Raw genomic sequence first — 27,229 nt, forward strand, 5'->3', positions numbered from 1 at the left:
TAATCCATTCTGCCAGTCTATGTCTTTTGATTGGGGAATTCAGTCCATTAACATTTAGAGTTATTACTGTTTGGATAATATTTTCCTCTACCATTTTGCCTTTTGTATTATATATATCATATCTGACTTTCCTTCTTTCTACACTCTTCTCCATGCCTCTCTCTTCTGTTTTTTTGTATCTGACTCTAGTGCTCCCTTTAGTATTTCTTGCAGAGCTGGTCTCTTGGTCACAAATTCTCTCAGTGACATTTTGTCTGAGAATGTTTTAATTTCTCCCTCATTTTTGAAGGACAATTTTGCTGGATATAGGAGTCTTGGTTGGCAGTTTTTCTCTTTTAGTAACTTAAATATATCATCCCACTGTCTTCTAGCTTCCATGGTTTCTGCTGAGAAATCTACACATAGTCTTATGGGTTTCCCTTGTATGTGATGGATTGCTTCTGTCTCGCTGCTTTCAAGATCCTCTCTTTCTCTTTGACCTCTGACATTCTAACTAGTAAGTGTCTTGGGGGACGCCTATTTGGGTCTAATCTCTTTGGGGTGCGCTGCACTTCTTGGATCTGTAATTTTAGGTCTTTCATAAGAGTTGGGAAATTTTCAGTGATAATTTCTACCATTAGTTTTTCTCCTCCTTTTCCCTTCTCTTCTCCTTCTGGGACACCCACAACACGTATATTTGTGCGGTTCACATTGTCCTTGAGTTCCCTGATACCCTGTTCAAATTTTTCCATTCTTTTCCGGAGAGTTTATGTTTCTTTTTGGAATTCAGATGTTCCATCCTCCAAATCACTAATTCTATCTTCTGTCTCTTTAAATCTATCATTGTAGGTATCCATTGTTTTTTCCATCTTTTCTACTTTATCCTTCACTTCCATAAGCTCTGTGATTTGTTTTTTCAGTTTTTCTATTTCTTCTTTTTGTTCAGCCCATGTCTTCTTCATGTCCTCCCTCAATTTATCGATTTCGTTTTTGAAGAGGTTTTCCATTTCTGTTCGTATATTCAGCATTAGTTGTTTGAGCTCCTGTATCTCATTTGAACTATTGGTTTGTTCCTTTGACTGGGCCATATTTTCAATTTTCTGAGCGTGATCCGTTATCTTCTGCTGGCGTCTGGGCATTTAGTCAGATTTCCCTGGGTGTTGGACCCCACAGGTTGAAAGATTTTTCTATGAAATCTCTGGGTTCTGTTTTTCTTATCCTGCCCAGTAGGTGGCGCGCGTGGCACATGTTTGTCTACGGGTTCCACCGTGAAAGTTGCTGTGGGTCCTTTAACTCTGGAAAGCTCTCACCGTAGGGGAGGTTCGGCAGCTGAAGCGTCTTGGAAGAGTGCCAGCCGGCCCAGGGGTCCAAACGTGGGGAGGGTCGCCGGCCACCGCAGCACCGGAGAGCGCCCGACCAAATTTCCTAGTTGGCCCGGGGCGCCAAGTGTGGCGGGAGGGCGCCAGCTGTCGCAGCCCGGGAGAGTGCACTGTTCCCAGCTGGACCGGGGAGTCACGTGTTTGGAAGTGACCCCCCGGTCACTGTTCTCCGCAGTCTGGGGATTTCCGACCCAACTCTCTCAGTTGGTCCGGGGGGCCTCGCGTGGTGGGGGCGCCAGCCGCTGCGGCCAAAGGGGACCGCCTGCTCAATTCTGCCAGCTGGCCTTGGAAGGAGGAAGGGAGGGACTCCGGCCGCTGGTCGTCCCGCCCGGGAAAGCCCGCGCCCCTCGGTGATCTCACCGGAGCTGATTCTCCCAGACAGTCAGCCATTCCAGGATGGGGTACGCCATCCCTTTGATCTCCGTCGTGGCTCCGGCAGCTGCTCTGTATTGTCTCCACTCCCCCAGTAGCTGTTCTGGAGGAGGAAAGGTGAGGGTGGCAAGGCTGTCAAAGCCGGTGGCGGAGGAGCTGGTGAAGGCAGAAGAGGGCACGGTGGTGGTTGGAGAGCCGCCGGAGCAGGAGGGGGAAGAGCGGACAAAGAGGGGAGAGGAGGGCGGGCGGGCCGGCTGCTGCGGGGCGTGGGTGCCGCGCGCCGGGCCGGCGGACAAAGAGGGGCTCTCAGATTTTTCATTACTAGTATATAGAAACACTACAGATTTTTGAGTTTTGATTTTGTAACCTGTCACTTTGCCGTACTCATTTACTAACTCTAGTAGTTTTGCTGTGGATTTTTTTGAGTTTTCAACATATAGCATCATATCATCTCCAGCACCATTTTTGAAGAGACTATTGTTTCTCATTGAATGGTCTTGCACCTGTTTTGAAATTCAATTGACTAAATTCATGACAGTTCATTTATGGACTCTATTTTATTGTAGTCTATATATCTATCCTTATGACCTTACCATTTACTTTGTAGTATGTTTTGAAATAAAGTATGAATCTTCCAACTCATTCTTTTTGAAGTTTGTCCTGAGTATTCTAGTTCCTTCAATTTCCACATACAATTTAAAATCAGCTTCTCATGCAAAAAAAAAAAATTAAATTAAAAAAAATTAACTTCTCAAGTTCTGCCAAAAGACAGGACTTTAATAGGGAATGTGTTGAATCTGTAGATGCATTTAGGGAGTTTGTTATCTTCACAATATCATAGGAGGTATTTAAAATATATATTTTTATTGAGAAATATGCCAGTTTGAAAGGATGTATGTATCCTAGAAAAGCCATATTTTAATCCCAATCCCATTTTGTAAAGGCAGCTGTTTCTTCTAATCTCTGTTTAGTATTGTATGTTTGAAACTGCAATTAGATCATCTCCCTGGAGATGTGACTCAATCAAGAGTGGTTGTTAAACTGGATTAGATGGAGACGTGTCTCCACCCATTTGGGTGGGTCTTGATTAGTTTGCTGAATCCTATAAAAGAGGAAACATTTTGGAGAAAGGAGGAGATTCTCAGAGAACAGAACGATGTAGCCATGAGAAGCAGGGAGTCCATCAGCCAGTAGCCTTTGGAGATGAAGAGGGAAAATATCTCCCAGGGAGCTTCATGAAAGATATCAGGTGATGCCATGTTCACCATGTGACTTTGCAGATGAAAGAGAAATGCTGACCGTGTTCGCCGTGTGTCTTTCTACTTAAGAGTGAAACCTTGAACTTCACTGGCCTTCATGAACCAAGGTATCTTTCCCTGGATGTCTTAGATTGGACATTTCTATAGATTTGTTTTAATTGGGACATTTTCCACAGCCTAAAAATTGTTAACTTGCAAATTATTAAATTTTTGAAAGCCATTCCATTTCTGGTATATTGCATTCAAGCAGATAGCAAACTAGAACAAGAAATATCCACATAGATAAATATCCAAATACCATCCATTCACATTATACAATCAATAGCTCACAATATCAGCACATAGTTGTGTATTCTTCACCATGATTAGTTTTATAATATTGGCATCACTCCAGAAAAAGAAAAAGAAAAAAACGCATACATCCTGTACACCTTACCCCCCCCTCTCATTGACCCATAGTATTTCAATCTACCCATTTTTAACCTTTTATCTCCCCCTATTATTTATTTTTTATCATTTTCAGTCATGTTTCCATGTCCTGGATAGGCACATCACATACATGCTTTTCACAAATATACAGTCACACTGTGTTCTAGTTTGCTACCTGCTGGAATGCAACACACCAGAGACGGACCAGCTTTTGATAGAAGGGGATTTATTTTGTTAGTTCTTCAGAGGAAAGGCAGCTAACTTTCAACTAAGGTTCTTTTTTACGTGGGAAGGCACAGGGTGATCTCTGCTGGCCTTCTCTCCAGGCCTCTGGGTTCCAACAACTTTCCCCAGGGTGATTCCTTTCTGCATCTCCAAAGGCCTGGGCTGAGCTGCAAGTGCTGAGATGAGGAATGCTGAGCTGCTTGGGCTGTGCTACATTGAGCTCTCTCATTTAAGCGCCAGTCAATTAAGTCAAACATCCTTCATTGCAGGAGGCACACCTCCTAGCCGACTGCAGATGTAATCAGCAACAGATGAGCTTCACGCACCATTGGCTCATGTCCACAGCAATAGAACTAGGTGCCTTCACCTGGCCAAGTCGACACCTGAACCTAACTACCACACGCTGTAAAAGCTATCTAGTTATACAGTCTTCTTCAAGAATCAAGCCTACTGGAACACAGCTCAACAGTTTCAGATAGTTCCCTCCAGTCACTCCAATACATCATAAACTAAAAAGGGATATCTATACAATGCATAAGAATAACCTCCAGGATAACCTCTCAATTCTGTTTGAAATTTCTCAGCCACTGAGACTTTGTTTTGTCTCATTTCTCTCTTCCCCCTTTTGGTCAAGAAGCTTTCTCAATCTCATGATGCCAGGTCCTGGCTCATCCCCTGGAGTCATGTCCCACATTGCGAGGGAGATTTACACCCCTGGGAGTCATGTCCCATGTAGTGGGGGAGTTAGTTCACCTGCTGAGTTGGCTTAAAGAAAGAGGCCACATCTGAGCAACAAAAGAGGTTCTCTGGGGGTGACTCTTAGCCATAATTATCAGTAGGCTTAGCTTCTCCTTTGCAGAAATAAGCTTCACAGTGGCGAGCCTCAAGACTCACAAGAGGTATTTTGATCTAGAACTGTAGCAACCTTTCTGGGACTTCCTACAGACATAGGCTCTGAGGCAGTCAGAGAAAATAAGGGGGACAAAAAAATGAAGAACAATAATTATAACAGCACACATGGATAGATTGATACATTTTTGGTGAAATACCTGCTGATGAGTAAGATGAGAAATAACCGTAGGCTTTAAAAATGTTACATTTATGCAAGCTTTTAAATTTGTCCAACTAAACTTTTAGCTACTTCCTACATTTTACCACCATCAGTTGTAACACATCTTAGCAGATTCTGCTTCAGATTTTACTGTTTTCTCAACTTCTTTGAAAACGTTCTCCTCTGTTTTTCCATGAAGATCATTCAAAGAGCCTAATTCTTCAGTCACTTGAAACTTGGCACTAATTTCTCAGGTAAAAAATAATTGAGAAGGATTGGTACATTTGTGAACTCATCAAGAACCAAGGAAAACTACCTGGAATCATTGCCTTGCAGGTAATTAATTATGGATGTCGCTCATCATTCCTTTAACTCTGAGCAATTGTTGACACTGAAAGGGTAGAGTTGTATGCAAGTTAATTTTCTCTGGACACATTTCTTTGACTGCTGCAATCAAACACAATTTAATTAACTCATCCTCTGTAAATGGCTTGCCTTGCTTGGCTAACAAATGAGCCACTCAGAAACTTATTTTGGTTGCAATTTTATTTTTGTGAAGAAATTCGGATGTAATGTTGTCTTTAAAATTTTAAATGCAATTTTATTGAGTTATAATCACACATCATATAATCCATCCAAAATATACAATCAATGGCTCACAGTATCATCAATGGTTGTGTATTCATCACCCCAATCAATTTAGAACATTTTCATCACTCCAAAAAAAAAAAATAAAAGGAAAAAAGAAAACCTCAAACATCTCATACCCCCTCTCCTATTATTATTGTATTTTGTACCTATTTTTAAAAATTTTTTATTGTATAGTATAACATGCATACAAAGCAAAGAAATAAAAAAGCAATAGTTTCAAAGCACTCTTCAACAAGTGGTTACAGGAGAGATCCCAGGGTTTGTCATGGGCTACCATATTATCCTCTCAGAGTTTTCCTTCTAGCTGCTCCAGACTGTAGAAGGCTAGAGGGCTTAAATACTTATTTATCATTTCATTCGACTTTTTTTTTTCCTTCTTCTTTTGTGAACAATACCATATATGCAAAAAAGTTATAAATTTCAAAGCACAACACCACAATTAGTTGAAGAACATATTTCAGACGTTGACATGGGTTACAATTTCACAATTCTAGGTTTTTACTTCTAGCTACTCTAAAATACTGGAGACTAAAAGAGATATCAATTTAATGATTCACCATTCATATGCATTTGTTAAGTCCTATCTTCTATGTATGATTTCACAATCGTCTTTGATCTACCCTATACCTCTCTTTGGAGTTGTTCGGCTATGGCAATTCTAAATTTTTTATATTAGAAGTGTCTGTCATTAATATGGGGTAGGGAGATGGAACTACCTGACATTCTGGTAGAGGTTGGGCTAGGTTTCAGGACTTATCTGGACCAGGGACCCATCTGGAGGTTGTAGGTTTCTGGAAAGTTACTCTAGTGCATGGGACCCTTGTGGAATCTTATATATTGCCCTAGATGTTCTCTAGGATTGACTGGAATGGTCCTGGTTGGGGGTTGTGAGGTTATAATAGGTAGCAAGGTCTACCTGAAGCTTGTGTAAGAGCAACCTCCAGAGTAGCCTCTCAATTCTATTTGAACCCTCTCTGCCCCTGATACTTTATTAGTTATACTTCTTTTTCCCCTTTTGATCAGAATGGAATTGTTGATCCCACAGTGCCATGTCTGGATTCATCCCTGGGAGTCATCTCCCAGGTTGCCAAAGAGACTTTCACCTCTGGAGGTCATGTCCCACGTAGTGGGGAGAGCAATGATTTTACTTGCAGAGTTGGACTTAGAGAGACTGAGGCCACATCTGAGCAACAACAGAGGTCCTCCAGAAGTAACTCTTAGGCATACCTATAGGTAGTCTAAGCTTCTCCTCTACCTACATAAGATTCACAAGAGTAAGCCTCATGATCGAGGACATGGCCTATTGATTTGGGTGTCCCTAAAGTTTGACACAATATCAGGGGATTCCGGGATGGTAAGGTTTACTAGTTTCACATTCAGGGGACTTTTTGTTTACCTGCTTGATATATCCTAGGATGTTTCCATGCCTTACAATAATCTATACAGGATTTAAGGACCTCTTTCTTATTCTGTGCTTCCTGTGTTTCAGTTGTACAAATGAGCTAAACAGATAGGTTAAATTAGATTATGTAGTACAGAAAGTTTCAGTTCCAAATCAAAGAAACCTTTCTTTCATTGGTCTCAAAGAGTATGTGTGGTTCTAAAATATAGACACTGTCTTCCTTACCCCATGTTCTGAATTACTTTAACCCCAACCTTTTCAGCTTCTTTCTTATCTCTAAATATTAGGTTATATATATAAAACAGCCTCTCAAAATCCAGAAATATTTTTTCTGGATTTAATGTGTCTGCTCTAAAAGCTTACAGTCTAGGCCCTGTTTTCTTATAAGCATTTTCTGAAGGTGACCATACCATTGTTGTTTTTTTGTTTCTGGCTTATTTTGTTTAACCAAATGTTCCACATGTGCCTTCACATCATTGTATTCCTTATGACATTGTAGCAGCACAGCCTTCGTTCATAAGTGTACACCATCGTTCCCCAATCTACTTCTCCGTCAGTGCATCCTTCAGCCACCTGCATTAATTGGGCATCATGTAGAGGGCCCAATATATTTTGTATCTATTTTACTACTTATCTACCCATATACTGGATAAAAGGAGTTTTGGTCACAAGGTTTTTATAATCACAAGGTCACATGATAAAAGCTATATAGTTATCGTGGTAGTTAGATTCAGGTGTCAACTTGGCCAGGTGAAGGCACCTAGTTCTGTTGCTGTGGACATGAGCCAATGGTGCGTGAATCTCATCTGTTGCTAATTACATCTGCAGTCGGCTAGGAGGCATGCCTGCTGCAATGAATGTTTGACTTAATTGGCTGATGCTTGAATGAGAGACTCAACGTAGCACAGCCCAAGCAGCTCAGCATACCTCATCCCAGCATTCGCAGCTCAGCCCAGGCCTTTGGAGATGCAGAAAGAAATCACCCCAGGAAAAGTTGTTGGAACCCAGAGGCCTGGAGAGAAGGCCAGCAGAGATCACCCTGTGCCTTCCCATGTGAAAAAGAACCCTAGTTGGAAGTTAGCTGCCTTTCCTCTGAAGAACTAACAAAATAAATCCCCTTCTATTAAAAGCCAGTCTGTCTCTTGTGTGTTGCATTCCAGCAGCTAGCAAACTAGAACAATTATACAATCATTGTGGAGCATCGAGCCTACTGGATTACAGTTCAACAATTTCAGCTATTTCCTTTTAGCTATTCCAATGCACTAGAAACTAAAAAGAAATGTCTATATAATGAGTCAGTAGTCATAATCATGTGTTAAATCTTAATTTCTCAGTTACACCTCCTTCCTTTCATTTGATCATTCTCTCAATCTTCAGGAATATCTGAGCAACGACTATTTTAACTTCTTTGTACTGGAAAGAGGTGCTGACCTTATGGGGTAGAGGAATGAAACTGGGTGATATTTTGGGGGAAACTGGTACCTCTGGGCTTCAGGGCTTATCTGGCATATGAACCATTTGGAGGCCTTGAGTTTCTGAAAAAAATTTAACTTACTGAGAAAACCTTTTATAGAGTCTTGGATCGACCCTAGGGTATTTTCAGGAACACTGTTTGTGGGGCTTGGTATACCATGGCAATTTGCAATATCTGGCTGAAGCTTGCATAGGAGTAACCTCCAGAATACTCTCAACTCAATTTGAAATCTCTTAGCCACTGAAAATTAATAGTTTCATTTATTTTCTCTCTTTTGGTCAAGAAAGCAGTCTTGAGCCCATAATGCCAGGACCAGGCTGATCCCTGGCAGTCATGTCCCAGGTAGAGAGGAGGGTAGAGTGAGTTTTTTGCAGAGCTGGCTCAGAGAGAGAGGCCACATTTAAGCGACAAAAAGTGTTCTCTGGGGGTGACTCTTAGTCATAATTATAAATAGGCTCAGATTTGCCATTGCAGAAGTTTCATAAGGACAAGCGTCAAGATTGAAGGCTTGACTTATTAAATTGGGAGTCCCTAGTGCTCAAGAGAATATCAGGAATTCTCTATGTGGGGAAGTGTAATAGTTGCACATTTTCCCCAGTCTCTCAAGGGGCCATTGCAAATGCTTTTTTATTTTCTGTCCAAAATACTCTGGGATGTATCAGGGTATTACATTAATCTGTACAGAATAACAAGATCTCATTCCCTATTCTATGTTCTCTGTAATTATGTTGTTTAAATAAACTGACCAGACAGGTTAAATTAAATAGTGTGCTGCAGAAAATTCAAATTTTGGACCAAATAAGCATCACTTCCTTTGGTCTCACAGTAAAGAGGAGGTTTTAAAAATAGAGACGACATCACCTTTTACCCTTTTGCTGATTTACTATAGACCTTAACCCAGTCCATTTCATTCATATCTCTAACTGAAGTCTGATCTCTTTTCAGCTTTTTTAACAATTGCCGATGGAGTAATGCTGACTTTCAGAGCTGCAGAAATCTCTCAGTCTCAGGTGTCACACAGATACCCAAAGCTCCAGGGAACTACCAGGCTATGCACAAACAGCACAGCATCTCAAAATTTAGAAATAACAGTTAAAATGAGATTCTATTTTAAATATCTCATACAGAACGAGATAGTCCTTTCAAAATTTAAAAACTTTTCTGTTGATTGCGCCTCTGTGAGTTGGGAATATTGTTGTGAGTGCTTAGTCTGGTAATACAGACATTTTATCGCCTTCTTTTAGCACAACTACAGTGTCCTTGTGCAGTAAACACAATGCTATGCTATCTCATTCAATAGCAGGATGCAATAACCCTCATTCCAGCTGATTATTGCCCAGGTCTGCATAACAGCTCAACTTCTCCCTCCGTCCAGTTCCCCTTCTGGGCCTTCCTTTCCACAGGGGTGGATCCTAAATGCATGCACTCCCCTCTTCTCAGAGCTGCTTCCCAGAGACGCAGCAGTCTGGGAGCTTTATCACTCTTCGCTGGACTGCCAGAGAGGACCCCTCGTTGCCCGCAGCTGGAACACAGGAAGTCCTTAGCGCAAAGACGTGGTCCAGATGTTCGAACTTTCCCTGGTTGTGAATTGGGAGGAAGGGAGTGGAAGGGAATTTACTAGTCATATGAGAAATATGGGGGAAAGAGTAACTACCAGGACAACGAATTGGGTGGCAATTGCTAAGCTCTGCTGATGCCCTAGGAAAAAACCATAAAAGACTAAGACTAGTTAATGGCACTTGAATGTATGTGAAAGATCTAAAGGACCACTTGGTCATAAAGAGACCAGCTTGAAGGATGTACAAGACCACCATCATTTTTCCTTTTCATTCACCAGTATGGTCCCTGCAGAAACCAGATTGAACCCGGAGGATGGCAGGAGGCTACCACAAATGCAACCAAGCGGTGGTCCAATTGCAGCCCTGATGCCTTTCGTGGATATCTTTGCAGGAGAGATTGATGTGGCCTCAGGCACAGGTGGCCACTAATTTGACAAAGAGATCTTTTCCATCCCAATGAAGAAAGCGGATCAGAAAGCTGTATGTATTCATATGCAACAGAGAGCAGGATGCATTTATGGTTTTGCCCCAGGGTTATGTCTACTTTCAGCCTCCATCCCACTTCAGCCGTAAGAGTTCTGGACCATCTGGACTTCTTGTAGGACAACACATTGGTCCACTATGCTGATGATGTCATCCTAATTCAGCCAGATGAACAAAGCGTGGCTAGCGCATTGGAGGCCTTTGCTTGACACGTGTTCCGGAGGGTGGAGGATAAACCCTATAAGATTCAGGGGCCTGCCACATCAGTAAGGTGATTAGGGATCCAACGTCAGTGGCATGCCAGGAGAAGCCATCCAAAGAAAAAGAGAAATTATTGCATCTTATAGTCCCCATAACAGTGAAAGAAGCAAAGTGTATTTTTCCACACTTCCACAGCTGGGAATACTGCTCTGCCTCATGCCAGGTCACAAAAAATTTGCCAGCATTAGGCAAAACTCAGAGCCGGAAAAACGCTATGCAGCAGGCCCAGGCAGCTGGGAACACAGTCTTCCACTTGGCACAATGGCAGAAAAAGATGCTGTGTGGAGTTTGTGGCAAGCTCCCCTGGGAGAATCACCGCGCAGTCCCTGGGTGATGGAACAAGGCCATGCCATCTGCAGCAGAGTTTATGCACCTTTCGAAAATTAACTCTTCATGCTACTGGACTTGATTCTAGGATACCAAGTGATCATGGGTCTGGAACATATGTCACGAGCAAGTTTCTGTCAAGTTCACCAAGTTGTAATGTCAGGTAGGCATCCACAGTCCATCCTGGGATGGAACTGTTACATCTGGGATGAAGTACAATGACAAGCAGAGGCTGTGAGTAAGTAGCATGAGCAGGCAACCAGACCCCCTGTCATTCCACCACGGTTACACCAGCACTGCTCTCGAAGCTCCACTTGTGGTTGTAGGTAGGATCCCTTGTGGACAGCTGACAAAGAAGAGGACAAATTCCATATCTGGTTTTTGGAGGGTTAGCTCAGTATGTGAGTACAAGCTGAAAATGGATGGCAGTTGCACTACAGTCTCACCTAGGAGTGGTCTTGAGAGACAGCCTTGAAGGAAAATCTTCCCAACGGGCAGAAGCTTTAGGAGGCGTACTTGGCCATGCTCTTGGTGTGGACAGAGCTGCCATCCACGGATAGGCTGTATATGAATGTGGGGCAGTGAGGAATGGCCTGGCTGGCTAGTCAGGGGCCTGGATGAAGAAAGATCGGAAGATTGGAGACAAGGAGTCTGGGGTAGGGGCACATGAACGGATGGATGGGGGTGGGCACCAAATATGAAGCTCTTTGGTTCACATGTTAAAGGCCACCATGGAGCATCCACCATGGAAAAGGTACCGAACAACCAAGAAGGCCAAATGACTTGGCTAGTTGATTTTAGGCAGCCTCTGTCATCAGCCACCCAGTGCTAAACCTAAGGGCACATGAGTAAAGTGGTCACAATGGTAGAGATGGTGGCTAACATGAGCCTAATGGCGTGGATTTCCATTTACCAAGGCTGATCCAGTTACTGCTGTGAATGAATGAACCCCAATATGGCGCCACTCCTCCAGGAGACCAGCTGGCTACCTGGAGGCAAGTTGACTGCACTGGTTCCCTTCCACTCGGAAAGAGTCATGATTCATTCTGATAGGAATCAATGCATATTCTGAGTATGTTACCTTTCCTGCCCACTAGCCAGAGCTACTATCCAAGGACTTATTTGATTCCTTAGTGTGGGATCTCATAGAACATCACATCAGACCAGGGGCCCAATTTACTGCAACAGACATGCAAGAGTGAGCCCATGGATTCACTGATGGAGTCATACATGTGCCACCCCAAGGCTGCCAGCCTGGTAGGGGGTTGGAATGGCCTGCTGAAGTCCCATGTGAAGCAACAATTGGAGGAAATGCTTTGTAGGGATGGGGTGCTGTCTTTCAGGATGCCGTGTACATCCTGAATCAAAGACCTTTATAGGGTGCTGTGTCCCCACCAGGAAGAATACATGGATCCAGGAACCAAGGGGTGGAAGCAGGAGTGGTTCGTTTTACCATCAGTGTCAAGTGATGAGCAGTACCCACAACTCTAGGCTCTGTGGAATTAGAGAGTTTTGTCCCCAAAGGGGGAAACTGCTGCCAGAGGACCCGGCATGAGTCCCATTGCAATGGAAGTGACGGTTCCCACCTGAGCTCTTTGGGAACCTTGTATGGAGGGACCAGCAGGCAAGAAGAGGAGTCACCATTACGGCCAAGGGAGATCCACTTGGGGGACTCTCCCACCCCCTTGAATGCATGACAAATGGGGAAGTGCAGCAACCCTGGTCTGAAGACAGCCACCAGGTAAGCCACTGAGCCTAGCAGAGCTGCTGACTGAGAGTGGAGGGAACTTAGAATGGACAAGGAGGAAGGAGTGCAGTAGTGGCCCTGAGATCACTGCAGCAGCCGGGGCTGTAGTTCAATGATCTATCCTTCCTCATCCAAGTTTCAGTGGGAAGACAGGCCCACCAGACTCCCGAAGGAGCTGCTCCCCAAACTGGCCTGTGGAGAGGAAAGAGGTGTTTTTCCAAACAGAGTCAGTCTTCAGGGGTTGACTGTGACAACCCCTCCCTCTAGGCATTCCTTTCTTCTCTCCTTTCCTCTGTGCACAAACATTTTTACAGACACTCATTGAACATCCACAAATATCAACCAGATAATAAAACCCACGTTTCCTGCCACCAAGAAGCTCCTAATGGAGTGGGAGAGACAGACCCCGATATTATGAATGCTTTAGTAAGCACATTTCTCTGGCCCTTCTCCTCTTGCAAATGCAGGAAGCTCCCACTATCTCCCATGCCTCCCAAACACCCAGGAGGCATCTCATGGGTGCCCCTTCTCTGTTCTGACCCTGTTCTTCCAGGATCCACCGCTTCCCCCGGGCATGGCGCCTCTGCTGGGCACAGCTGCTGCTGATTCACTGGAGCCTGGGAGGTGCCAACTCCGTCCTGTGTGGGTCGGGAAGCTTCTCTCCCCTTTTGCGTTTTGCTTTGTCATGGGCGGGGGACAGGGAAAGAGGTTAGTTTGTATCCCAATTTTTTACATTTTTTTTTTAAGCAAAATATCCCTTTCGGTTTTGACTTAAAGTACTCCCATCTCTTCTGTTAATTTCCATAGGACTCAGATTTCAGTCCAGTGGGGTACTGGGGTGGGAGGCAGCGTAGTGGTCAATGGGACTTAATGGTCCCCTCCTCCCACACGCGGATTTAGTGGGGCTCCACAGCCTCGGGCCCCTGCACAAACACAGACATGTCTGCAGCGGATGTGAGTATGCTGAAAGTGGGCCCCCAGGTCCTCATTGAGAAAGGTAAGAGAGTAAAGGTGAAAGACAGATTCCTTCATCCTGGAGGACTAGGGAAGGCTTTGCAGAAGAAATGTCACTTGAGCTGTGTTTTTTTTTTTTTTAATTTTTAAAGTTTTTTAAAACATGACAAACAAGCACAAAAATTCTTACCATATGATCAATCCATTCTACATACATAATCAGCAATTCACAATATCATCACATAGTTGCATATTCATCATCACGATCATTTCTTAGAACATTTGTATCAATTCAAAAAAAGAAATAAAAAGAAAACAGAAAAAAATTCATACATACCATACCCCTTACCCTTCCCTTTCATTGATCACTAGCATTTCAATCAACTAAATTTATTTTAACATTTGTTCCCCCTATTATTTATTTATTTTTAATCGATATATTTTACTCATCTGTCCATAACGTAGATAAAAGGAGCATCAGACAGAAGGTTTTCACAATCACACAGTCACATTGTGAAAGCTCTATCATTACACAATTATCTTCAAGAAACATGGCTACTGGAATACAGCTCTACATTTTCAGGCAGTTCCTCCAGCCTCTCTGTTATGCCTTAACTAAAAAGGTAATATCTATTTAATGCGTAAGAATAACCTCCAGGATAACCTCTCGACTCTGGAATCTCTCAGCCATTGGCATTTTATTTTGTCTCATTTTGCTCTTCCCCCTTTTGGTCGAGAAGGTTTTCTCAATCCCTTGATGCTGAGTCCCAGCTCATTCTAGGATTTCTGTCCCACATTGCCAGGAAGGTCCACACCCCTGGGAGTCATGTCCCACGTAGAGAGGAGGGTGGTGAGTTTGCTTGTCATGTTAGCTGAGAGAGAGAGAGAGAGACCACATCTGAGCAACAAAAGAGGCTTTCATGGGGGTGACTCTTAGGCCTAATTTTAAGTGGGCTTAGCCTATCCTTTGTAGGGTTAAGTTTCATATGAACAACCCCCAACATTGGGGGCTCAGCCTATTGCTTTTTTTGTCCACACTGCTTGTGAGAATATCAAGAATTCTTGACTTGAGAAAGTTGAATTTTCCCCCTTTCTCACCATTCCCCCAAAGGAACTTTGCAAATACTTTTTTATTCACTGTTCAAATCACAGTGAATGCTGAGGGATGCCAAGAGAGCAAGGCATCGGAGGAAATTAAATTTTGTATGGCCATGGGGAGTGGGGTGGAGAGTGTGAAAAACAAGGCTCAAGAGGAAGGAAAGGATCAGCTCATAGAAGGCTTGTTAAGTCATTTAAGGAGTTTGGATTTTATCCTAAGAGCAATGGAGAGCCACTGAAGTGTTTCGAATAGGAAAATAACATCACTAGTTTGTACTTTGAAAAGAGCTCTTCAGTTGCAGTTGAAGATGCATTGGAGGGTGGGAAGACTGGAAGGTGGGATAACAGTAAGGAGGCAATTGTAGAAGCCCAGACACAGAATAGGGTAGAGGACAGTCCTAGATGGATTTGGGAGATGTTTTGGGAATGGAATTGTCCAGGTTTAGTAGATAAGACAGAGGATAATGGGGAGAACAGTCAAGTATGACTCCCAGGTTTCTGGCTTGAGCAGCTGGGTGGAGGCAGAATGCATGCTCTGAGAAAGTGATTACAGAGAGAAAATTAAATTGGGGGAGGGAATGACTCAGTCTCAAAAATATGGGGTTGAGGTATTGAAATACATCCTGAGTGGATGCCCAGTAGGCAGGTGGATATATGAATCCAAAGTTCTGGAGATTTGGCAGTGAAGCCTTGGGGGTGGGTGGAGTGGGACTGCTGAGCAAGACTGGGTAGATTGGAGGGAGAAAAGGGCTGTCTTAGTTTCCTGGATGCTAAATCAAATGCATTACAATGAGTTGGCTTAAACAACGGGAATTTATTGGCTCGCGGTTTTGAGGCTACTAGAAGTCCAGACTCAAGGTATCATCAAGGCAATGTTTTCTCCCATCGGTTGCTGGCAATCCTTGGTCCTTGGCTTTCTGTCACACGGCAATGCATCCAGTGGCTTCTTCTGGCTTCTCCTTCTTTTCTGGGTTCTATCGACCTTCTGCTTCTGACTGCTCTCATTGTAGCTTTCTCTCTCTGTGTCTGATTTTCACTCTGTGTATAAAGGACTCCAGTAATAGGATTAAAACCCATCCTGATACAGGTGGGCCACACCTTAACTGAAGTAACCTCATCAAAAGGTCCTATTTACAATGGGCTCACACCCTCAGGCAAGAATTATGATTAAGAACATGATTTTCTGGGTTCATAGCTCTAAGTTCCCACAGGCCCCAAGGGATGCCTTCATTCAAGACCTTTCCCAATCTGCTTTTCCAGCATATTTCCAGCCATCCCTTCCTCCTTCTACAGCACATAAAATTTTGTCCCTTTTCTCTGGACCCTCCCATCAGTTCCTCCATTCTTGTTGTCCTGGAGGTTCCTTTTCTGGAATTCAGTTCAAATATCCCTAACTCCCTGTACACATTCCCTTTCTTTTTTTTTTTTTTAACTCTCTTTCCATAATGGTAAAGGATATGCTTTTCTGTGTGTTTCCTCCTAAATCTTGTGAGGTCCCCAGAGGTAGGACAACATCTTATGCATTTTTTATTATATTCCCCTCATCCAGAAGAGTTCTTAGCACATCATAGCTGCAGCACTGATACCTGTGAATAAATGAACGAGCGAATGAATGAATGGAGGGAGAGGGTGGACTTCATCCTGGCGGGGGGAGGGTGGAAGCCAGGAGAGTGACGTCATCAGTTCACTTGTTAAGTTTACTCCAGCGACGTCGCCTGTTGTGGGGCTGGGACACCGTCTGGCCCATAGTCGCAAGTAGCCTTCCCCCCTGCCTCGGCCGCTCCACCGCCGCGCTTCAAACCCAGCCTCCCAGAGAGCACCTCACCTTTACCCCACTTCCAAGTCCGGCCCCAACTTTCCGCCGCCCTCATTGGCTGCGCGGTTGTCCAATGGGCGGGCGGGAAGCGCGCGCTCGCGGTCCGCGTTGAGGTCGCCCACTCTCGTTCGCGCCTCTCGCGAGCGTTAGGGTGGCTGGCCCGGGCCGTGCGTCTTGGCCTGGAGGCCTGGAGGCTGCCGGCTGCCGGGAGGCTGAGGTGCGGACCCGACCTGTACAGAGACCATGTTCCGAGCGGCAGCTCCTGGGCAGCTCCGGCGGGCGGTGAGTCCGGGCGGGGAGGGCCGAGCTCGGTCACCGGCCCTCGCGCGGGCAGGTCGGGCCCGCGGGGCCTGGGAGCGTCGGGCCAGAGGTCGGGGCCTGGTGACCCGGGGTAGGGAAGCTGCCCGCCCCGCGCCCCTCCTCCGCGCCCCGCCCCCTCTGGCCCCTCTCTCGGGGTTCACGCGCCTGCTGGGCACCCCAGGTCCTCCACACCGGGAGGGGAGCGGGCGGCCCAGACCCCTGACGCGCGGGGACCGAATGTCGCGCGGGAGGCGCCCCCGGGGGGAGCTGGGAACCCGGCCCAGCCTGGAGCCGCCGCTTGTGGAGGATTCCGCGTCTGATCCGGGCACTGACCGGCGTGGGGGTGGTGCGTGTCTGTCCCTGGCTAGTGGGACAGAGCTCCCTTTAGGCCACTGTCTGTGCAAGGCCCGCGGTCCAGTCCGACGACTTGAGCCGCTTTTGAGCGGCGGGCGTCTTGATCCTGCAGTCTGACCTGCTTTTAAGCCAGCACGTGGTGTTGAAATGGGCAGAGAACCGGTGGCAGCGGTGCGTTGTGGTGCTTTCAGTTGGGACACCTCGTGAGTTTATCACGTTTTTTAACTCCTAATGTGGGAGGGGCTGATAAATTTTGTCCAAATGCTGTGGGAGAATTGGAGACTGGCCAGACACATGTCAAGTAACAGTTTATGTAGATTTCTAATTAACATTGAAGTTAAGTGAGAAACGAGATTACTAAACTTGGGTCAGAAACTTTTTGACGTTTTGTACCTTTCCTCTTTTTTTTTTTTTTGGTGTTTGGCATATTTTCCATTCACCGCTGGGCTTTTCTCCCCGGGAAGTAGCTGTCAATCTATCCAGATGTCTGTAGGCCCTTTCTTTGGGCTTATTCCTTATTCCATAAAAAATCCCACCCCACCCTCCCCTAAAAACCCACATCCTTCAGGTTTGTGTATTCGCTTTCCTCCGGGAGTTCCCCTCCCCCAGTATGATGTAGATAGAAACAAGTTATAAGTCTTGCATTTGGGAAGATTCCAGAAATCAGAGCCGGATTTATGGAAGAATATCTGTGAATAACTGAAAGGTGGTTTTATGGACTGGATTAGAGTCTGGCATATATGAAATGAGCGATTTTGGGGGGCAGACTCATTAGTTTTGTAGCACTAACAAAAAAATCAGGATTGATTTTTGGTAATTCTTATTTACACCGTTATAAACAGACATGGTTTTTCCAGATGTTTATTGCAGTTTTCCAAGGACTTTTCTAAAGACTTTGACCTTGATTTGAAGCTGAGAGTAGCTGCTCTAAAGTCTTTGAGAGTGTATGAGAGATTTGAATTACAAGTGTATGGGAAATGGTGGGAACACTTCCAAAACAGGACATAAGTACAGATAATTTAAATTTTGAAATATTTCAACTTATAATAAATATGAAAAAATAGTACGAAGAATTCTTCAATTCTTTCACCAATTGTTAAGTTTCACACATTTGTTTTAGCTCTTTTTATATATTCATATTATTATTTTCTGAACCATTTCAGAGTAAATTGCAGACATGCCCAATACCCCTAAATATTTTTTAAAGTATAAATGTTTTTTATTTTTATTTTTTAGTGTTTATTTTTTAAGAACAAGGAGGTTCATTTTGAAAAACTCAGTATAATTGTCAAAATCAAGAAGTTTAATAATGATACAGTGCTATTGACAAGTTTTGCTAGTTACATCAATGTGGTTTATAGCAATTTTCCTTATTCTGGTCTAGGATAGTCCAGAATCATGCCTTACACTTAGTTTTCATGTCTCTTTAGTCTTTGTTAGAAAGGTTCCTCCTTTGTTTTTTTTTGGCTTTGATGACAGTGACATTTTTGAAGAGTATAGACCTTTTATTTTTTATCCTGTCTTCTGATTTGGGTTTGTCTGATGTTTCCTTACAGTCAGGCTCAGGTTATGTATTTTTTGCAAATTATCACAGATGTAATGTGTAGTTAATTCAGTGCATATTAGGTGACGCTTTATTTTGGTTTATCCCATCATTGTTGGTGCAACTTGAATCCCTTTGCTAAAGTTGAGTTCACCAGTTTCTCACTGTAAAGTTACTAGTCTTCCTTTGTGAATTTTAAAGTAATTTGTGGAGAGATGCATTGAGACTTTGAAACTATTCTGTTTCTTATCAGACTTTCATCCTGTGATGATTTTTGCCTGAGAAATGCTTATTATGATGGTTGCAAAATGGTAACTTTCTAACTCCACCATTCCTTCTACACTTACTAGTTAGCATTGTACTACAGGGAAGAACATTGCCTTCTTTCTTATTTATTTATGGACTCATGGATCCATATTTCAGTTAGTGAGTTATAATCTATTATTTTCTGTATATATATTTTGATGAACAAATTGTCCCATATTTGTAAAGGGGGAGCCTCTTCAGTCTGGCTCCTGTTTATTCATAAGGCCATAAAATCAAAATAGCTGATCTCAAATCTCCATTCTTCAAATGTTTCTAACTGTTCTGTAGCTAGCCATGAGTAAATTTAGGAAGATATATTTCCAAAAACATGCTTTTAATAATCAAGTTAGAAACTATATTTAAAATATTATCTTAATTGTTAGAATGTAAGTTAAATGATTTGCCTTTGGTATCAAAGTTGCATTTCCAATTTTGACTGGTTTGTGCCATTGAGTAAAGTCTTTGAGGTTTCGGGACCCCTTCCATAACGTCATCTGTCAATGAAGGTGGTATTTTACATCTATGGTAAGAAGCTAGAGAACACACAGGGGAAAATAAAAAGTCAGGCATTTTCAATTTTAACATTCTTACAGGGATTTAAATTATTGTTGTTGGTATTGTATTCATTTGCATTCAAAATTGATTTGTTGACTAATAAGATACCAAAGAAATATATGGAAGTGAAGCAACACTTTCAAGGTCATTTGAGTGCTCCTCTCACTGTGTTTACTGCCAGACAGGAGGAAATACTCTGATGATTCAGAAGCTGTGAGATTGGTATGACGGAACATGGCACTTTTCAGAGCTGTGGTCTAGCATTGATGAATGAGTTTGAACTCTGTAATTCTTATGGAAGTTTTAATTTCATTTCAAGAAGAAAGAGAGCCAATTTTGGTGTGGTTCTAAAAGATGATTTATTGCATAGGGTGAATTTAGTAAAATTATGCTGCCTGCCAATGTGTCTCCTAAGGGTCTTGTCTATTTTTAAAGTGAAGTAAATTGACTGTGTTTTTAATATTATAATCAATGTCATATGACATTTCTGGTCATGTTTAAAAGCAGCCATATTTTATTACTAAAGAGGTTAAAGTCAGTTATTTAGTTTAAGTACAGAAATGTAATATACATTTTATTATTATAAAATGTATATTAAAATGGAAATAGGTGACTTTAATTATTTATTGTTTGTCTCTTTGAGTAAAACTTGGAAAGCTTATATAGCTTATTCCTGATTTTTTTTGTTTGTTTGTGAATTAAAAAACCCAAAGACTCCCCTCCCCCAAACCTTCATACCATTTAGTTTCCAAAGGGGTTAGTGGTGGGGAAGTAGATTAAAATTATTCTTACTATTTTAGGTTATATGTGGGTTTCTAAGGGTAAAGTAGGGAGTGAGATTCCAGCCTTTCCTGCACCTCCACCCCCCTTCTAACCCTTGTGGTAATTTACTACATGGACATACAGTTAAAGCCACAGCAGGAACTTCTGAGCATTAAATCTCTTTGATGGCTTCTGAAAGACTGAAGAGCAAAAGCAGTGTCGGAAACTGCTGCAGTTTAGTAAGAGAGGACCAAAATGTGTTCGTTGCACTTAGCAATGCTGAGCTTGTTGGTGGTTCTGAAGAGATTAGATTCAGTGTTTTGGACATGAAAGCCAGTTTGCTATGAATAAAGGAGAGAAAGGAATCTGAGGACTTAGAGTGGTATATATGGACATTATTTTGAAGAAATTTGGCTCTGAAAGGGTGGAGGGAGGATAATAACCTCTTTAAACCCTGCCCTTAAGAATTAAACTATCTGATACAAAAGTTCTAAAAATGGTCAGGTGATGAATACACAAGTATGTGATGATATTGTGAGCCATTGATTGTATACTATGTATGGACTGTATATGTGTGAAGATTTCTCAGTAAAAATATTATAAAAACAAAAAAGAGTAAACTATCTTATAGGGGCCAATCAACTTTTTAAGCGTATGTGGCTTGTATGTGAAAGGAAACTTCACATTTTACTCTTTGAATCAAATTTAGTAAGTAGTCTAGGGTAAATTCTTTTAAGGCATAATTCGGGTATCTGTTTTAGTGATTGGCTAGTTTTTATGCTGTTCTTGTTAAGGACCCTTGTAAGTGTTTAGATGATCAACTTATCATTGAGATAGAAACCGTTGGTTTTCATTTTTGATCATTGGAATCTTCATTTAGTTGCTGAACGTTCATTCAAATGCCAGCTATGAGCCAGGCACAGAAGTATTGAGTTCTCAGTGGAGAACAAGACAAACCTTTGTGATGTAAATAGACTGAAGAAGACAGACATCGAACAAATTATTTTAAGTGCGTTACAGAAAGCATGAATAGGGTGTTGGGGATGGGTGTGTTTGTGTGTCTTTTTGTGATTAGTTTAGTGAGGGGCTGGGGAAATTCTGAAAGGATATCTGAATTCACGTTGTAAACTAAGGTGCTCTGCAATTACTGTTACTGTAAGGGATTTAATTTGGATAAAAGTTACTTCATTTTTGTGTTAGTCTTAAATTATCTGTTTATCATTGTTTTAATTCTGTTCATATCATATGTGTTCTTATTAGACACTTATTTTACTTTTTTTCTTTCTTTATTAAAGGAGTTATAGGTTAACAGACCAATCATGGCTTAAATACAGGATTCCCATATAACACCCTATTGTTAACACCTTGCATTGGTGTGGAACATTTGACAAAAGCACAATTTTATAATTGTACTATTAACTGTAGTTCATGGTTTAACTTAGGGTTCACTGTGTTGTGCAGTTCCATGGATTTTTTTAAAAATTATTATTCTGAAACCATATATGCAATGTAGCATTTCCCCCTTTAAACACATTTTCAGTGCTGTTAATTATGTTTACAATGTTGTGCTACCATCAGTACCATCCATTACCAAAACATTTCCATTATGCCAAATAGGAACCCTATACATCTGAAGCCTTAACTCCCTATTCCTTATCCCTGTCCCCTTCTCTGGAAGATTCCCTGGTAACCTGTGTTATAGATTCTGACTCTGAGTTTGCTAATTCTAACTGTTTCATATCAGTGAGATCATACAGTATTTGTTCTTTTGTGTCCTTAACGCATTGTGGAAAGGAGGATCTGCAGCCCTCTTGCTTCAATTTTGGGAGAACACTGAAGAACCATCCCAGCTGTAGGGTGCCTCGTGGAATCCACTGAGATCTTTGTTGTGACTGTTTTGCAGTATTGCAGTTCAGCTTCTCCACTGCTACTTTGCTTCTGCCATGGTGTTGTTCCTAAGAGCATTCCCTAATGAACTTCTTGCGCGCGCGCACGATAAGTGAAAGGTACTGTGCCGGTTTGAAAAGGTTTATGTACCGTAGAAAGGTTGAGATATAATGTAATTATTCCACTTGACCATGAACTGTTAATGGTCTCTTGATGGTCTGCAGTAGCTAAGGTTTCTGTTGGAGATTGAATCATGTGCCCCCAAAAAGGCATGTTCAGGTCTCACCCCTAGTGCTGAGGGTGTGAACCCATTTGTATATAGGACATATGACTTGCTATTAGTTGAGGTGTACCCAAACTGAATGAAAATGGGCCTTAATTCAATATAGCTGAAATCCTTATAAGCCAAGGGAGTTGGATATAGAAAGAGAAGTCATGGTGTTTTGGTTTCCTAGCTGCTAAAACAGATACCATACAGTGGATTGGCTTAAGCAGTAGGACTTTATTAGCTCACAGTTTTGAGCCTAGGAGGAGTCCAAAAGAAAGTGATGACTTATTCCTAATAACTGTGGCATTCTGGGGCTGGCTCCAGATGGTCCTTGACTTTGCTGTCACATGGTCTGGCTTCTCTCTCTGTCTGACTTTCATTCTGCCTATAAGGGATTCCATTAATCTAGATTAAAGCCCAACCTGCTTAATCTTGAATAGGGTGTGAAATCTTGTTGGTTTGTCCAGGTTAGTGTGCTGTTCCAACATATCCTCAGAGTAACTTGGGCAATGAATAAAAAAGTATTTGCAGAGTTCCCTTGGGGGACTGGGTAGAAAAGAAGAAGGTTGGTGTCCAAGAATTATGGTGGCACTGGTCTGCATTACTTAATTTTAATTGCAGTGTTTTGAAGAGATTGAGATTTATTTTGAGGCAATTAACATTAAGTATTTCAATAGTTGTCATTAAATATTTTAAGAATCTGACTCCTTTTCTTTCTATAACTTGTTAAATGAGTGTATAGAGTATATAGAGGCATTAGGTCATAAAGTAATAAAATGAAAAATTTGTTGCTTTAAAAAATCCTTTCAGTCATGGGCCTGTAGTTTTCAACTCTTTTACTTGAAATAATTTAGAATTTTAGGGTTATGGAATTTTTAGAGCTTGGAACAGAGACCTTTGAGACCATCTTTTACATTTCTTCTTGACTAATACTAATTTTTCTTTTTAAAGCAAGAGAACTTCTCCTAAGTGAAATCTTACAGGAATGACCCATATATAAAACAGCTAAAAATGGTGATGCTTTGAGGTGAACTGGTAATTAAGAACCCAAACTGGAGTCAGACTACCTGGGCTCATAACCTGGCTCTGCTTCCTAATAAATGGCCGCTAAGTCCAGTTTCCTCATTCTGTCAAGTCCGGATAATAATAGTACCAACGTCATAGAGTTAATACGAGTTTTAAATAACATACTGTATATAAAAATACTTAGTAGAGTGTTTTATAAATGTTCGTTTGGTTAATTTGGTTAAAGTAAAAGTGGGGGGATGGGGTAGGATTGGGCAGGAAAGGGAGCTGTTGTGGTATTCCCACTCACCTAGTTTCCTTTTTATCATGTGTGGTGGCTTCTGAGTACCTCCTTGAAACCTGTAGCCTTCTTTGGAGTATCATTTGAAAACTCTGATCTAGATCATCTCTCTCAGTTTGTAGTTGAGGAAACTAGGCTCCTGATCATGGAGTAACATTTTAAATGTCACCAAACCCGTTTCTCCTGGTCTAGGCTCCACATAGCCATTGTTACTGAATTAAGTCACACAACCATTGCAGCTTTTCTCTAGGTGGTGTCTCAGAAATGTAAGGTAGAACACTGAGGTAGAAGGAAACTTAACATCAAAAAAAAATTACAAAGGGGTCAATTGATGAAGTAAAACGTAGAGCCCTTAAGATGTATATAGTATCTAGTAAAAATTGATCAGCTAGATGGACTGAGTGGGTTCCTAAATATATTTGTTTATTTTTTACTCTTATATATCTCCTTTTTTGAACAATCTTTTGAAAAGAATATACAGTCTCCTTCTGGAAGTTCTAAAAAAGCTCAGTAATTCCTTGGTAGAACTACCCAGTTTATTTCATGATAGAACTATAATTTGCAGCAAACATGGGCCTTCTGCCACCAAATCTTGGATTTAGTCTTCAAACGGTGGTGGAAATCTCATACTTTTTATGATGAATGATGTATGAAACATAATAAATATGTTATATGTATTGGTAATAAATAGTTTGTTACTGGCAATTCTTGTGAAATGTGATCTAAATCAGAAATTATAGCTTTGGGTCTTAATTACAAAGTCCTTTATAAGGTATTATGCTTCTCTGATTTAAAAAGTACCATATAATTAGTTCTGTAGATGTGTATTGAAAAAAGAAGTTATTATATTGGACTGGTGATAAAAAAATGAACAGGCAAGATACTTGCCTTATAAGAACTTTCATTCCATCTCAGAAATTGTGAATTACTACAACATTTCTGTGGAACAGTTTGTAGGTGGTATCAGAAATCTTAAAATGTGCCTTCCTCTTTATTTAACATGTCTATTCTAGAAATTTTTCATAATAAAATATCCAAGATAGTCATAAAGGTTTCTAACCTTAATTTTTAAAAAAATTTTTTAAATACCGAAAAACACAAAGCAAATGCAAACATTCCTATTTTGATCATTCCGTTCTACATATATAATCGGTAATTCACAATATTATCACATAGTTGCATATTCATCATCATAATCATTTCTTGGAACATTTGCATCTATTCAGAAAAAGAAATAAACTGAAAACAGAAAAAAAATTTATATATACCATACCCCTAACCCCTCCCTTTCATTGATCACTAGCATTTCAAACTAAATTTATTTCAACATTTGTTCCCCCTATTATTTATTTTTATTCCATATGTTCTACTCGTCTGTTGACAAGGTAGATAAAAGGAGCATCAGACACAAGGTTTTCACAATTACACAGTCACATTGTGAAAGCTATATCATTATTCAATCATCATCAAGAAACATGGCTACTGGAACACAGCTCTACATTTTCAGGCAGTTCCTTCCGGCCTCTCCATTACGTCTTGAATAACAAGGTGATATCTACTTAGTGCGTAAGAATAACCTCCAGGAAAACCTCTCGACTCTGTTTGGAATCTCTCAGCCATTGACACTTTGTCTCATTTCACTTTTCCCCCTTTTGGTCAAGAAGGTTTTCTCAATCCCTTGATGCTGAGTCTCAGCTCATTCTAGGGTTTTTCTCAATCCCTTGATGCTGGGTCTCAGCTCATTATAGGATTTCTGTCCCACGTTGCCAGGAAGGTCCGCACCCTTGGGAGTCATGTCCCACGTAGACGGGGAAGCGTGGTGAGTTTGCTTGTTGTGTGGGCTGGAGAGAGAGGCCACATCTGAGCAACAAAAGAGGCTCTCTTGGGGATGACTCTTAGGCCTAATTTTAAGTAGGCTTGACCTATCCTTTGTGTGGTCTAACCTTAATTTTAACTACCTCCCTTCTTACTGGACATGTTTTACTATAAAAAAAGAAAAAGTTCTACAAATAGGTACTTGATTTGGTGGCAATGAAAGTCTCATTTTCTCCCCTTTCCTTTACTCCTTGTAAGTAAAGAAAAGTTGGGGAGAGGGGAGAGGAAAGAAATACCCATCTGCTGATACATGATGCAGTGATTGTTTCCCCTGGCAGAGTTTGCTTTTGGTGTCCTCTCCCTCCTCCCCACTGTCAGGTTGGTGAAGTTCTAGAAGCATTCTACTCTGGGAAGACTTGCCTCCTGGGAGTAGAGTCTCTGGCCCCCAGCTATGGATTGGGTTCATCAGGTTTGGGGAGAGGGGCATTTAGAGGGTTGAAGAGAAGGGTTGAGATATAATGTAATTATTCCACTTGACCATGAACTGTTAATGGTCTCTTGATGGTCTGCAGTAGCTAAGGTTTCTGTTGGAGATTGAATCATGTGCCCCCAAAAAGGCATGTTCAGGTCTCACCCCTAGTGCTGAGGGTGTGAACCCATTTGTATATAGGACATATGACTTGCTATTAGTTGAGGTGTACCCAAACTGAATGAAAATGGGCCTTAATTCAATATAGCTGAAATCCTTATAAGCCAAGGGAGTTGGATATAGAAAGAGAAGTCATGGTGTTTTGGTTTCCTAGCTGCTAAAACAGATACCATACAGTGGATTGGCTTAAGCAGTAGGACTTTATTAGCTCACAGTTTTGAGCCTAGGAGGAGTCCAAAAGAAAGTGATGACTTATTCCTAATAACTGTGGCATTCTGGGGCTGGCTCCAGATGGTCCTTGACTTTTCTGTCACATGGTCTGGCTTCTCTCTCTGTCTGACTTTCATTCTGCCTATAAGGGATTCCATTAATCTAGATTAAAGCCCAACCTGCTTAATCTTGAATAGGGTGTGAAATCTTGTTGGTTTGTCCAGGTTAGTGTGCTGTTCCAACATATCCTCAGAGTAACTTGGGCAATGAATAAAAAAGTATTTGCAGAGTTCCCTTGGGGGACTGGGTAGAAAAGAAGAAATATTCAACTTCCCTTTTTGGGGAATTCCTGATATTCTCGCAAGCAGTAGAGACAACCAAATAAATAGGCTGAGCCCTCAATCTTGAAGCTTGCCCCTATGAAATGTATTCCTGCAAAGGAGAAGGTAAACATACTGATAATTATGCCTAAGAGTCACCCTTAGAGAGCCTCTTTTGTTGCTCATATGTAGCCTCTCTCTCTAAGCCAACTTGGCAGGTGAACTCACTGCCCCTACCCCTATATGGGTGTAAATCTCCCTGGCAATATGGGACCTTCTTGACCAAAAGGGGGAGGAGAGAGGTGAGACAAAATAAATTTTCAGTGGCTAAGAGATTTCGGAGTCAAGAGGTTATTCTTATGCACTATATAGATATACCTTTTTAGTTTAAGGTGTATTGGAGTGGCTGGAAGGAAGTACCTGAAACTGTTGAGCTGTATTCCAGTATAGTAGCCTTGATTCTTGAAGACAATTGTATAAAGATACAG

General features: G+C 41.8%; 1 protein-coding gene across 2 annotated transcripts in view; it reads left to right on the forward strand.

Annotated features, from left to right (window-relative positions):
• The first annotated feature begins 16,579 nt into the window (after window positions 1-16,579).
• ETFA (electron transfer flavoprotein subunit alpha) overlaps window positions 16,580-27,229 on the forward strand; it is a 112,419-nt gene continuing 101,769 nt past the window's right edge. The window contains exon 1 of one of the 2 annotated variants that reach the window (XM_077128477.1): window positions 16,580-16,748. In XM_077128477.1, the coding sequence (XP_076984592.1) occupies window positions 16,710-16,748 (39 nt within the window). In that variant the 5' untranslated portion in view covers window positions 16,580-16,709. The remainder of the gene's footprint in view (window positions 16,749-27,229) is intronic. The other variant, XM_077128476.1, reaches the window with a different exon arrangement.

The sequence above is a fragment of the Tamandua tetradactyla genome, chromosome 14 (assembly GCF_023851605.1).
Source record: "Tamandua tetradactyla isolate mTamTet1 chromosome 14, mTamTet1.pri, whole genome shotgun sequence".
In the NCBI taxonomy this organism is placed as follows: domain Eukaryota; kingdom Metazoa; phylum Chordata; class Mammalia; order Pilosa; family Myrmecophagidae; genus Tamandua; species Tamandua tetradactyla.